Source organism: Panthera leo, chromosome A3 (genome assembly GCF_018350215.1).
Source record: "Panthera leo isolate Ple1 chromosome A3, P.leo_Ple1_pat1.1, whole genome shotgun sequence".
Taxonomy (NCBI): Eukaryota; Metazoa; Chordata; class Mammalia; order Carnivora; family Felidae; genus Panthera; species Panthera leo.
The window spans coordinates 105,159,756-105,174,193 of record NC_056681.1 but is presented as its reverse complement, the minus strand read 5'-3'; the positions used below and the strand labels follow the sequence as shown (position 1 = coordinate 105,174,193).

The 14,438-nt window shown below is 39.8% G+C and overlaps 1 protein-coding gene across 16 annotated transcripts in view; it reads right to left on the bottom strand.

Moving 5' to 3' along the window:
- Positions 1–14,438, bottom strand: part of KCNG3 (potassium voltage-gated channel modifier subfamily G member 3) — a 62,570-nt gene that overhangs the window by 9,040 nt on the left and 39,092 nt on the right. For 12 of the 16 annotated variants that reach the window (XR_006200863.1, XM_042933151.1, XM_042933152.1 and 9 more), the window contains exon 2: positions 11,679–12,107. Coding sequence is in view for 15 of the 16 variants with exons in the window: in XM_042933151.1 (XP_042789085.1) it covers positions 11,679–12,107 (429 nt within the window). In the remaining variant the exon portion in view is untranslated. Of the gene's footprint in view, positions 1–10,607; positions 12,108–14,438 lie in introns of those variants that run through there. The other 4 variants (XM_042933157.1, XM_042933156.1, XM_042933146.1 and 1 more) reach the window with 2 other exon arrangements.

Below are 14,438 nucleotides of genomic sequence, written 5' to 3'. Positions count from 1 at the left end.
TGGCTAATCGCAACAGCAACTTCAACTCTGGGTAAGATCAGTTTTCTACTCTGACTACACCAGACAAGGCCAATCACTAAGTACTTGCTACTACTACCTGTTTGTCATGTCCAATCGGCAAAATGCCCTAAACATGGTGGCCTGGGTTGGCGTTCTGCGCAATCTCCCAGCAGAACAATTATGGCACTTTCAACATCTCCTCCTCAAGAGAAACTGCCCTGCCCACAGCAATATCCCCGCCTCAGAAAGATTGCTCTCCCCGAGCCTGGAGGCCCGGCTTAGAAAACCACTCCCATACCTTAGTGATGGTAATGCTACTCTGGAATTTGAACCGAGAAAGAAGAAGAATCAACCAGTGTGTACCAGGTGAAGGCAACACCGAAGGGGTGCATCGCTGAGGGAGGCCATCTCCGAGTGGCAGAAGAGAAATCAGAACCGCCAGACTCAGGCAGCTGCTGCTCGGTCTTTTACAACAAACACCCATTACTTCCGGGGCCCACAGGTTCCCTGTGAAACGTGAACCCATAAATACAATGAGACTAATGTATTTTTGAGTTACTGCTAGTTACACTTTTTTTCTCTCAATTTTTTTTTAATGTTTATTACTGAGAGAGAGAGACAGAGTGTGAGCGGGGGAGGGGCAGAGAGAGAGAGACACACACACAGAATCTGAAGCAGGCTCCAGGCTCTGAGCTGTCAGCACAGAGCCTGATGTGGGGCTCGAACTCACGAACAGTGAGATCATGACCTGAGCCGAAGCCGGACGCTTAACCAACTGAGCCACCCAGGTGCCCCAGCAAATTTTGTTTTTTAGGATGACCAACTAGGGTCAGAGATTTACTTTCAGAATAGTTAATAAAAGTAGTAAGTAAAAATAAAAGAATGGTTAAGACATTAGTACATTACATTTTATGAAAAAGCTGCCATAATTCTCATTACCCTGTAAATATAAGGAACGATAATCATTATTAAAGTATTCAGTGACTAGCAATTGGGAATTCTACTATTCCTAAGAATGGTTGTTATGAATAGTACTGAATACATTTGTAGCAAAGAACACCTCTCTTTGAAACTTTTTTTCCTAAACATTTTTAGTAAATAACACTACAAAAGTAGGGTGTCCAAAATCCTGGATCGTAACTCCATCGGGTCTGATGTCCACATTTGTACTGAAGATTATTAACATTCACCCAGCATACTCGTGAGATTTATTAAAACTGTAGTCAGTAACCAAAGGCCTTTGGGGCATATGTACAAAAGTAGACAGCTGTTAAGTATTCAGTCAAATACCACATTAGCAATATGACTCGTAAAAAAAAAAAAAAAAAAAATGCCAGTGGAGCTCTACCCATTAAAAGTCAGACTGTGGGGCGCCTGGGTGGCTCAGTCGGTTAAGCGTCCAACTTCGGCTCAGGTCATGATCTCGCGGTCCGTGAGTTCAAGCCCCGCGTCGGGCTCTGTGCTGACAGCTCAGAGCCTGGAGCCTGTTTCAGATTCTGTGTCTCCCTCTCTCTCTGACCTTCCCCCGTTCATGCTCTGTCTCTCTGTGTCTCAAAAATAAATAAACGTTAAAAAAAAAAAAAAAAAAAAGACTGCAAAATGCGACCTTGTAAGTGATCTTTCAAACCATCTGGGGAAGCGTTGTTTACGGATAATATTGAGCTTTCCTTCAATTATTTTACTGACATAATTTCCTAGAGGAATTTCACAATGATTATATTCACGGTGAGGGATTACGTTTAAAAAAATCTGGGCAGGGGCGCCTGGGTGGCGCAGTCGGTTAAGCGTCCGACTTCAGCCAGGTCACGATCTCGCGGTCCGTGAGTTCGAGCCCCGCGTCAGGCTCTGGGCTGATGGCTCGGAGCCTGGAGCCTGTTTCCGATTCTGTGTCTCCCTCTCTCTCTGCCCCTCCCCCGTTCATGCTCTGTCTCTCTCTGTCCCAAAAATAAATAAAAAAATGTTGAAAAAAAAAAAAATTTAAAAAAATCTGGGCTTAGTATTTGTGAAAAGGACCCTCAGGTTAAACCAATAACAAAATGAATCTTTTGCACAGAACGGAATGGGTTTTTCAAAGGGTACCTGCCAGGGTGAGGCCAGCTGACAGTCACCTCTGTGGGCCCCGCAGGGCCCAGCACAGTAGTGATACTTGTTAGGCAAACCCTCCTACTATGTGTACACAAAGGATTTAAATAAATAAATAAATAAATAAATAAATAAATAAATAAATAAATAACTTTCCTACAGCAATGCCACAGGTTAATTAACTATCAAGTCTTGTTTTGGAGAGGACTCCCTCCCCATCCCAGTAATTCAGTGATTCTTGCACTTCCTGTAAGTACTATGAAAGGATGTGGACTTAACACACGCTAGGAAATCCAGTCCCCGGGAGTGCAGAGAGGCTCCCTGCTTCTTGAGCTTTTCTACCAAGGTACCCCCAAGACAGGCGGAAGAGAACTGCACGCAAGAGCAAGGACTGTTCATGGGGATGGAGCGCGCCTCTCTCCACCCACTGGCATCCTGTCACCATTCCTGGACTATCTGAGTATGAGAAGCACAAGGTCAGGTAATAAAAAGGCATTAAAAAAACCCAACCAACAGAAACACATTATCTTTCTTGTGTCTGTGCGTCTCTGTATCTTTAGGCAAGTGAACACAAACTCAAATTAACTTGAGGTAATGAAGAGAATCGGTTTAATAGTCTTAGAAACCATTAAATGTACATCAATTGATGAACCGTAAAAAGCATCAACAAGCAATTCTATGGCTTCAACCTGATTAGTTATCTTGTAGAGAGTTGGAAACCCACTTCAACAAAACGTATTTCCCGACACTGACAGTACAACTCAACTCACAATAAAATCTACCCATCTCTTCATTAAAACACATTTCTACAATCCAAAAACCTTTCATGATAAAGCACTGAACAAACTAGAAATACAGGAAAGGTTTCTCAACCCGTTCAAGAGCATCTATGAAAAACCCGTAGCGAACATCATACCTAATGGTGAAAGACTGGAAGTTTTCTCCCTAAGATCAGGAATAAGACAAGGATATCCACCCTCACCACATCTATTTGAGACTTTTAGCGAAGTTCTAGCTGGGGTAATTCAGTAAGACAAAGAGATAAAAGGAAGGAAGAAGTAAAATTATCTCTCTTTGCAGATGATATGTAAAAACCTGTGAAGAATCCTCAAAAAACTATTAGAACTATTAAAGCTCAGCAAGGTTCCAGGACACAAGATCAAGATACAAAAATCAGTTGTGTTTCTATACACTAGCAATGAATAATCTGAAAATGAAATTAAGAAAGCAACTGCATTAACAATAGCATCAAAAAGAATAAATACTAAGAATAAATTAAACCAAAGAAGTGCAAGGCTTCTGTACTGTAAACTATAGAACACTGAAGGAAATTAAACAAGACTTAAGTAAATGGAAAGACATACTGTGTTCATGGATTGGAAGACTCAATATTGTTAAGAGGGCAGTACTACCCTGATTGATCTACATTCTCAATCAGAATTCAATGCAATTCTCTATCAAATTTCCAACTGCCTTTTTTTGCAGAAGTGGACAAGCTGATACTAAATTCATATGGAAATGCAAGAGATACGTAACAATCCTATAAAAGAAGAACTCACACTTCCTGATTTCCAAACTTATACTCCAAAGTCTTCTCTGTGGTTCTGGAATAACAGACATATAGATCAATGGAAGAGAACTGGGTGTTCAGGAGAAATAAACACATACATCTATGGCAATCTGATTTTTGACAACTATGCCAATACCACTCAATGGTGGAAAAAAGTGTTTTCAATGGTAGAGGAACAACAAACAGGATACCACCTCGAAAAAATGAAGTTGGACCCCTACCTCATACCATATACAAAAATTAACTCAAAATGGATCAGATCCCTGAAAATAAGACCTAGAACTATAAAATTTTTAGAAGGAAACATAGGAGTAAATCTTCATGACCTTGAGTTTCTTAGATACAACACCAAAAGCAGAAGAGACAAAAAAGATAAACTGGATTACGTTGAAAATTAAAACTTCTTTGCTACAAGGTGTGCCTGGGTGGCTCAGTTAGTTAACCAACTCTTGGTTTCAGCTTGGGTCATGATCTCACGGTTTGTGAGTTTGAGTCCCATGTCTGGCTCTGTGCTGCTGGTGTGGAGCCTGCTTAGGATTTTCTCTCTCTCTCTCTCTCTCTCTCTCTTTCCTTGCCTCTCCGTCTTTCTCTCTCAAAATCAATAAATAAACTTAAAAAAAATTTGCATGCAAATGACATATCAGATAAAGGGTTAGTATCCAAAATCTATAAAGAACTTACTAAACTCAACACCCCAAAAACAAATAATCCAGTGAAGAAATGGGCAAAAGACATGAATAAACACTTCTCCAAAGAAGACATCCAGATGGCTAACAGACACATGAAAAAATGCTCAACATCACTCATCATCAGGGAAATACAAATCAAAACCATAATGAGATACTACCTTACACCTGTCAGAATGGCTAACATTAACAAATCAGGCAACGGCAGATGTTGGCGAGGATGCAGAGAAAGAGGATCTCTTTTCCATTGTTGGTGGCAACGCAAGCTGGTGCAGCCACTCCGGAAAACAGTATGGAGGTTCCTCAAAAAACTGAAAATAGAACTACCCTACGACCCAGCAATTGCACTACTAGGCATTTATCCAAGGGATACAGGTGTGCTGTTTCGAAGGGACACATGCACCCCCATGTTTATAGCAGCACTGTCAACAACAGCCAAAGTATGGAAAGAGCCCAAATGTCCATCGATGGATGAATGGATAAAGAAGATGTGGTATATATACACAATGGAGTATTACTCGGCAATCAAAAAGAATGAAATCTTGCCATTTGCAACTACGTGGATGGAACTGGAAGGTATTATGCTAAGTGAAATTAGTCAGTCAGAGAAAGACAAAAATCATATGACTTCACTCCTATGAGGACTTTAAGAGACAAAACAGATGAACATAAGGGAAGGGAAACAAAAATAATATACAAACAGGGAGGGGGACAAAACAGAAGAGACTCATAAATATGGAGAACAAACTGAGGGTTGCTGGAGGGGTTGTGGGACGGGGGATGGGCTAAGTGGGTAAGGGGCATTAAGGAATCTACTCCTGAAATCATTGTTTCACTATATGCTAATTTGGATGTAAATTTTAAAAAACTAAAAAGAAAATTTAAAATAAAGAAAATTTAAAAAAATTTGCATGCTACAAATGATACTCTTAAGCAAGTGAAAAGACAACCCTCAAACTGAGAGAAAAGATTTGTAAATCATGTATCTGTTAAGGATCTGGTATCTAGAATATGTAAAGAAGTCTTATCATTCAACAATAAAAAGACAACCCATTTTTTAAATGGGAGAATTATTTGAATAGACATTTCTCCCAAAGGTACATAAATCATTATAAGTACATGAAAATATGCTCAATATCATTAGTCATTAGGGAAATGCAAATCAAAATCACAATGAGGGGTGCCTGGCTGGCTTAGTCAGAAACTGAAGCAGGCTCCAGCTCACAAACCATGAGATCATGACCTGAGCCGAAGTCAGGCACTTAACCGACTGAGCCATCCTGGTGCCCCAATTTAATCTGATTCTGATTCCTATACAGGTATGCCCATCTCATAAGACCTCATTATTATATACATGAAAAGTCAAACCTAAAAAACATATGCTAGGGGATAATAACACAAAAGAAGGTTGACTCACAGGAAGGATTCCCTAATTGGATCCTGTACACATCCATTATTGTGTATATGAAATATGATGAAGTTTACCAACCTTTTTTTCCATACGTTTGTAAACCTATTTATTACAAAAAGTGGGATGCACCTAATTATTTCTTGCATGCTACAGTCCTCCTATCTCTGCCTTGCACTGCAGCATATAAAGGTGCATACATTTTAAAAATGTATATAAGGGGCACCTGGGTGGCTCGGTCTGTTGAGTGTCTGACTCTTGATTTTGGCTCAGGTCATGATCCTAGGGTTGTGGGATGGAGCCCCACATCAGGCTCCGTGCTAAGCATGGAGCCTGCCTGGGATTCTCTCTCTCTCCCTCTGCCCCTCTCCCCCGGTCATGCTCTCTAAAATAAATAAAATGGGAAAAAAAACTGTAGCAAAAATTTAAAAATTACTTAAGAAAAAGACAAACATATATGTTGCTCAACTTCCACCTGATCTTTTTAAATTGAGTTAATTGGGAAAGTTAATAAAATGTGATTTCCCTTAAATCATTATAAGACAAATCTTATCAAGAAAGGGACCACGACCCATTATTCTAATTTTACAACTATGATTTCTACTATTTATAATAGTAAATAGTAGTTTATAATAGTAAACTTCCAAATGATAAGAAAAATTGAATAAAAATACAGATAAGAAGCTAGGCAGTTTATCTCAAAGCAAAAAATCTAAACTTTCCAATTCTGTCCTATGAACAAAAACCTTTCACTTGAAACTTACAAACCTTACATCAATTTCATGATTTTGCATTTTTACCTCCAAGTGTTTCATATAAAAGATTCGCTATGGCTAAAACAATAAAACAAAATAAATGCACGTATAGCTATGACCACACACACACCCCGCTTGTATCACAGTTCAGGATTTGTAACTCGAATACTATTCTCCACTAAAAACGTGGAATTCTCCTGCCTTCTGTATGGCAGAGAAAGAAAACACGGAAACCCACCAGAGCTGTCAGATCAAGCTTGTAGCACACAGCTAAAAAACATGTAAATTGAACAATTCATTGTATATTAATACAACAAAAACACCTGTCATTACTTATGTGTTCTTTCTTTAAAAACAAATCACCTTGGGGCGCCAGGGTGGCTCAGTCGGTCAAGCATCACACTTCGACTCAGGTCACGATGTCTTGGTTCCTGAGTTCAAGCCCCACACCAGGTTCTCTGCGATCAGTGCGAAGTTCGCTTCAGATCTTCGGTCCCCCTCTCTCTGCCCGCCCCTGCTCGCAGGCGCTCTCTTTCTCTCTCTGCCCCTCTCAAAATAAATAAACTTTAAAAAAAATGAAATAATTAAAGTCTAAGGGGAGGGGAAACCACCTAATACAAAATTGTGTGAAATTTTAGTTTCAGTGTTAATACAATGTTGCATAAATAAAGCAAGATCACTTCTTCAGATATAAATGACATCGCATTACTTAGTTCTGGTAGGTGAAATCCAAATATTTATTCCCTCAGGCTTTCATTCACTAAATGTCATTTATGTTTTCACTATGCTTGGTATAGTGTTAAATCAAAGGATTCTCACCAAAGCTACTTTAATTAATTTGCTTAAATTATAGCATAAATGCAGATTATCAAGTTCAATTCACTAAAACAATAAACTGACAATTAAATTGACACTAATGGCCCAAAGTTTAAGTACTTACTGGAGGACGCCTGGGTGGCTCAGTCTGTGAGGGGCTCTGCCCCTCCCCTCCCTGCATGCCAGTGCTCGCTCTCTCGCTCTCTCTCAAAATAAATAAATAAACTTAAAAACTCTACTGAAAGTCTGAGTTCCCTATACACTTGTCCCAAGCCATCCTTCCTGACATCTAGGGTGTCTACAAGCAACATTTGCTCTTTATTTGACCTATAAGAAGGGGCTCCAAGGCCCCAAAGAAAATATTTAAAAAGAAATCCTTCATGCTTTCTGATGTTATAAAATAGAAGTATGTCCAAAGACTACTGAACTAAAAATCTGAAAATCAGGTTTCGGGGGCCTGACCTGATACTAGGGTGACCAACTCTCCCAGGTGACCATCTCTCTTGAGATGAAAGGATCTCCCCGGATGGGGGGACCTTCAGTGGTAAAACGAAGAAAGTCCCAGGTAAATCAGGATGACAGCTAACTCATAAGCCACTGGGAGCACAGTTCCTTGGCCGCTGACATTTGGACAAGATAAAGGGCAAAGGAAGGGGACGTGGTAGACCAGAAGGTCTCTAGGGCTCTTTAGTTCTTTTTTTTTTTTTTTAAATGTTTATTTATTTTTGAGAGAGAGAGACAGAGCATGAGCGGGGGAGGGGCAGAGAGAGACGGAGACAGAATCCGAAGCAGGCTCCAGGCTCCGAGCTGTCAGCACAGAGCCTGATGTGGGGCTCAAACCCACGAACCATGAGATCATGACCTGAGCTGAAGTCGGATGCTTAACTGACCCCTAGGGCCCTTTAGTTCTAATTTACTGTCACACTATGAAATATTTACACCATATTTGTTTGGACTGTATATTGCATACTATAAGTGAATGTACATTTATGTAGGATCAGAGGGCTCTGGAAATATTTTGTGAAGCTATGTACTAAGTTTGGGGTTACAGAAGCTTAACAGTGAAGCACAGCTAGGAGGTTTCAGTTTTTTATTTTTCATTTCTATAACAAAGAGGAAAAATAAGGTGCTTTTAGAAAATATCAAGCCAACAAAGGAAATCCTTCCAACACCAATATCCAATGTAACCCCATCTTCCCCACCTCCCAGATCACAGGAGACCTAAGGAAGACATCTGGACCAAAACTTAAAAACAGAATACTACTTTGACTTACTGACAGCCACTGTGAAAGAACGTATTTCTACATTTTTTAAGAAAGGAAGAACTTACAAATGTGTGGTGACAAGTAACTGCGAAAACCAAGAGCCAAGCAAATGCAAATGCCAGTTTCAACCAGCAACCCACAGTACAAAAGAGCCATAAAAGAAAAAGATAAATAAGGCCTTGGATTGTTAAGAGTATGTTCGCTTTTAAAGGCATTCTGTAATTTGTATCTTTAATCTGGAAAAAACCCCACCATCTTAGAGGATACAAAACAAGATATACCTAAGGTTAAGTTACAATCTCACATGTGGTAAAACCAGAACCAACATTCGGGTTTCCTCTTTCCTCACTGAGCATTCTAATAATTTAGGATAACATCTGACTTACTGGTATTAACACAGATCCTAATGAAAGTATCTGTGCTGTGACGATGGAGTTATGAGAAACGTCCAAATGCACAACTAAAAAATCGCCCTACTGAATGGCTTTTTTAAAAGCAGTAACATTCAGGGAAAAGTTTCATGAAAAACGCCTCTGTTCCTCAAAAATTACAATGTCCATGATACAGTCTCTTAACTCATGAAGTATTCTATAATTTCTTATCACCATTCTTAGTAAATGGGTAGCTGGATTAGTCATTAGACGTCCTTGGTCTGTCACCACCAACAGGAGATTTCTTGTTCCTTAAGGGCAGCCTCAAAGTCTGTGTGTGTGTTCACACATGCGGCTCTACATGTGCACTTGTGGGTGTGGGCTTCTCCTTGCCTCTTCACACAGAAATCTCTCCCCCCAAATCAGTCAACGATAGCATGTGCCCAAACCTGTCACAGACGCTGTGGGGCTATGAAGGTGTGTGCCGGAAAGAGGGCCCCAGCCCTCAAGATAATTATAATTTATTTGGGGACATAAGACATACTTCCATGAAGGCTTCTCAGTGCCAGCAAAATGGATGGCTGCCATATCTTTATTAGTAATATGGGGATGCTTTCATCTGCATATTATTCGCATGAACCACAAGGCCCTAATCAAAATAGGTAAGAAAAAATAAATCCATGCCATTTATTTCAAATATATTAAAATACAATAAGTAGACAATAAATAACAGAATTTATTTTGAGTATATAATAAGCAGCATACCAATACCAGTGTGCAATAGTAAAAAAGATGGGGTGAGATTCTTTTCATGGCCAAAATGTCACATAAACTCAGAAATTAGGGAAAAGGAATGGTTTTGCTATTATTACCCCAGCAATGGCAATGGCAATGGCAAAGAAGTGTGGCTTCTTGAGGCTTTTCTCAAACCCTAAACATGTGTTAAGAATAAGCTGCTGGGCTAAGTAGGTTTTTAGACATCCAGGTTTTGGCCCTAATTCCTCCACAGTCATATCCTCTCTTGCCCTGGTTGTCTGCTTGTGCTAGTTGACGTTTGAACTAGATGATAGCTAATATTCTTTTAATGAACACTTCTGTTCTGTAATAAATATATCCAGGCCCCATCTCCTCTCCACCCACCCTCTCCACTCCCACTAAACTGCAGTATATAACATTAAATTATTTGTGAATCTATGACTTTAATTTTTTGTGTTTATATATTAACTTCTTTATGGCAACTGATTAACAAAGCAAAATCTTAATTCATATTGCTAAATTTTAGCACTAAACAGTCAACAGTTTTATATTATCTAATCCTAATAATCTACCCAGATTAATGTGGCATATTGTTCAATATTGTTACAAGAAGTTTTGGTGTAGCTGCAATTCAACATGGTGAAGCTCAGATCAAACAATTATGTATTCACTGCTTTTAGCTGGCTTAAAACTGGCTTAGCTACATAGCAACCAAGAGTAAGGAAATATTTAATTTCTCTTTTTATGATAATCCCGTGACAACATCTAAATATGACTTTGGTATAAAAAGGCTACATAAACATCCTTTCATCTGCTAAGTCTTATTAAACCCACGGAAAAAAATTAAGAGCAGAAGTAGATAAATATGGGTTGTAATATCAAACTATTTCTATTATCATTCCTATGTTGGAAATATTCTTGTTTGGACATCTGAATGTTAGGACAATTATCACCTAGTAACAGCAGTGAATGAATTCAAGTAAAATGAACTCCAATAAAATGCTAAAACAATACAAGCTCCCCTCATTCTGAAATACTCTGTTGAGTCACTTCAGTAAAAAGATAAAAGAAATCCAAAACGGAAAAAAGAAAACATGCTCAAGCTTCCGTAAAGCTGTATGATAAGGTGAATAATAGAAACAAAAATAAATCAGGGAATTGAGAAATATGCTAGGAAAGTTTTTCAAATACTATCCTTGCTCATATCTAGCTCCATTATACAGTTTAAAATTTGGCCAAATTTTTAAAGTATTTGTTAAACAGTTCCTGCATGTGACATATGTTTCCAGGATACTTCTGACATTGATATGAGAGATTATAAAACATTTAGAAATAAAAATGTTACTCTCCAACAAAAAAAAAACACTGTAACTTCCAAGCTTCTTCTGAATTTCATAAGATGGGAAAACATTTGGAAAATGGTACCTTTTGGCTTTAAAACGTTCACATACTATACTTTAAAACAAACACAAAAAGTGTAATTGTTCAAGGCAAGAAGAAGACAGGCATAAATAAAATAAGGTCCTAAAATTTATTCTAGGAGTCATTGTTTTCCCTTCACGGTCTCAATCCTACTTACTCCATTATAAGTACATTTTTTCACCCCTTCAGCTGGGAAGGGTAATTTTTACCCTACCAACATGATGGTAGTACCACTGCAGCACTCACCCAGCAAGAAGCACATGATGACTAGGAAGGAGAGTCAACTCTTTCTATCAAACGAAGTGGATGCAAGAATTGATTTGCAATGCATTAATTTAGGAACTCAGCAGAGAGGCTTCTACTATATCTAGCTGATCTAAACTTGAGCTCATGGTAACACTGCACGAAGCTATGGTAGATAAAAGTGATAGGTAATGCCAAGAGAACAATCCCACTGACAACACAAACTCCTCCAAGAATTCTTCCAGGCATGGTGATAGGATACATATCTCCATAGCCAACTGTAGTCATAGAGATAATCACCCACCAGCAGGCAGCAGGGATGCTGGCGAAGTCCTTGTTGGATGTTTCCAGGTCCAACCCATGTTCAAGAAGCTGAGAAAGTGCACTAAAGATTGCCATGGCAACACAAATGAAGACAAGTAACATAACCATCTCTCGATAACATCGTTTGAGAGTCAAACCAAGTGTCTGGAGACCAATGAAGTGACGGGCAAGCTTAATCACCCAAAAAATCCTCATCATTCTAAGCACCCTCAAGGTGACTCCAGCCCTCTGGAGTTGAGAGTTCTCGCCCGTAAATACTGTCATTAACACGGAGATGTAATACGGAGTGATTGCCAGTAAATCAATGATGTTCAGGGGTCTCTTGACAAACTCACACTTGTTTTTGGAGACGATGAACCTCACGATGCACTCTGCAGTGAACCAACCTATGCAGATAGCTTCAATTATCCTGTCAAGAGAACAAAGGGAGAATTGATCATTTTATTTTTAAACATTTTAACAGCTCTTAGATATCTTCAGATAATACTACATTGACATACTAATTCAGTTACTTTTTCCAGAAAACATAAAGAACAGACAGCATTACCAACATCATCAGACCCACCAGGACACAACAGAACAACAAATATAATTCAAATGAAAATTGAACTTGATAAAGTTTCTATTTATACACTGCATGTGGTACCACTATTTTTTTTTTTTTTTTTTTGCTTGTCACCAATTCTTTAAAAAACTTGATCTCTTATTTGTTGTTTTAAAATTACCTTATATATGCAGCTAGCCACAATACGAAATGTTACTTACGCTGTGAGGACAGTTGTTCCCAACTGTGATGTCACTTATGATGTGGGTCAGAATGCCTTTGTTCCTACAGATGGTGGACACACCCAAGTTTTCATCAATTCACTTCTTGGTAAATAAGAGTGAACTCAAGATCATTTCCTAAAATGTTACTCTACTTTCTTTTCCTATAGGCGTGTGTGGGAAACACTGAAGCCGAGCCAGCTTTTTGGGCTATGCAAAAGTGCCAGTGCCCTCACCAGGATGGCCACCGGGTCATGACCATCCTCATCACAAGGGTCGCGGTGGAAAAAAGGCTAAGGACTCCTGCACTGGAGCAAAACGATCACTAAATTTTTCCCAAAGACCCAGCAAGTTTGTTTGTTTGTTTTCCATAGCTGTTTTTATGCAACACGTATTCTAAAATATAAGGCCACAGTTTACCTAGAGCAGTATTTACCAACCTTTCCACATCACTGCACACATTGAAAATAATATTTACATAGCACACTGTCAGCAACGGGCAGTATTCTCGAAGTAGAAGCCACCAGCCGGGGGGGTGGGGGTTGGGCTCTGGCTACCCTGGCCCTCGCCTGCACTCCTCAAGGCTGAGGAAATTAAATCTCAGCACACTGTTTTGGAAGCCTTGATCCAGAAAGGGAGGTAATTCTGAGGTAAGTTTTAGTCAGATTACCTTTTGAAATTCTAAGCAAAAGTTGTAATTATTACAGCATCATTTATTTTTTTCCACATAATTCTTTCCCACCACTGACTTACCCCCCGAACACCGGAAGAGAGAGAGAAGAAACTGGAGTAGGTGGGATGGGAGGGCCCATGGGGCAACATTCTGAAAAGAATGACAAGTGCATTCCACACATCACAAGTTGTGCATTCTACAAGATCACAATAAAATGAACCATGTTCCCCTACTGTAGGGTTGGCAGAACTGTAAAGGTTAATTTTATTTGCTTTCTTTTGAATAGGTAGTAGATTCACATGGTTTAAATTTAAAAGATGAGAAAAGAGAGTAAGGAGGGGCGCCTGGGTAGCTCAGTCGGTTGAGTGACTGACTCTGGACTTCGGTTCTGGTCATGATCTCATGGTTCGTGGGTTCCAGGCCCATGTAAGGCTCTGCACTGACAAGCACAAAGCCTGCTTAGGATTATCTCTCCCCCTCCCAACTCGTGCCTGCTCTCTCTCTCTCTCTCTCTCTCTCTCTGTCTCAAAAATGAATAAACATTAAAAAAAAAAAAAAAACTTAAAAAAAAAGAAAGAAAAAAGAGAGTACGGAAAGAAAAATTTCACTCTTGCCCCATCCCCCAGTTACTGGGCCACAATCCCTTCGGAGGCTCTAGAGGAGAATCCACTCCTTGCCTCTTCCAGCTTCTGATGGCTGTGGGCATTCCTTGGCTTGTAGCCATGTCACTCTAGTCTCTGCCTCCATGGTCCACTGCCTCCTCCCCTTCTGTCAGAGTGTCAAATCCCTCTGCTCCCTTCTCATGAGGATACATGTGACAGCATTCAGGGCCCACTGGGCTAATCCAGGATAACCCCCAACTCAAGATCCTTAATCTGATCAATCTGCGAAACCCCTGATGCCATATAGGTAACACCCACTGGCTCCAGGGATCAGGACCTGCTATCTATGGGGTAAAGAAAGGGGGGAGGATTTTTCAGCCTACCACACAAAGTAACCACACCAAGTCAGCAGAAGTCACAGTTGCCCCCGCCATTTCCCTGTTGTATTACCTGCTGCTCTGCTCATGAATCCCATAACTCTGCGATTGGCAGCAGCTTCCCTGCCCCTACCAGGCCATCAGTAAAAGCTGCTGCCATGGTGGCCTCTTTGAACCTGAGGCTTAGAAAATTGAGAGATTAAATGAAACTTGGCAGATCTAGAAAATCGGAAGCTGCATATTTTCAATATGTAGTTTCTTTTTTAATATTCATTTATTTTGGGGAGAGTGCAAGTGGGGGAGGAGCAGGCAGAGAGAGGGGG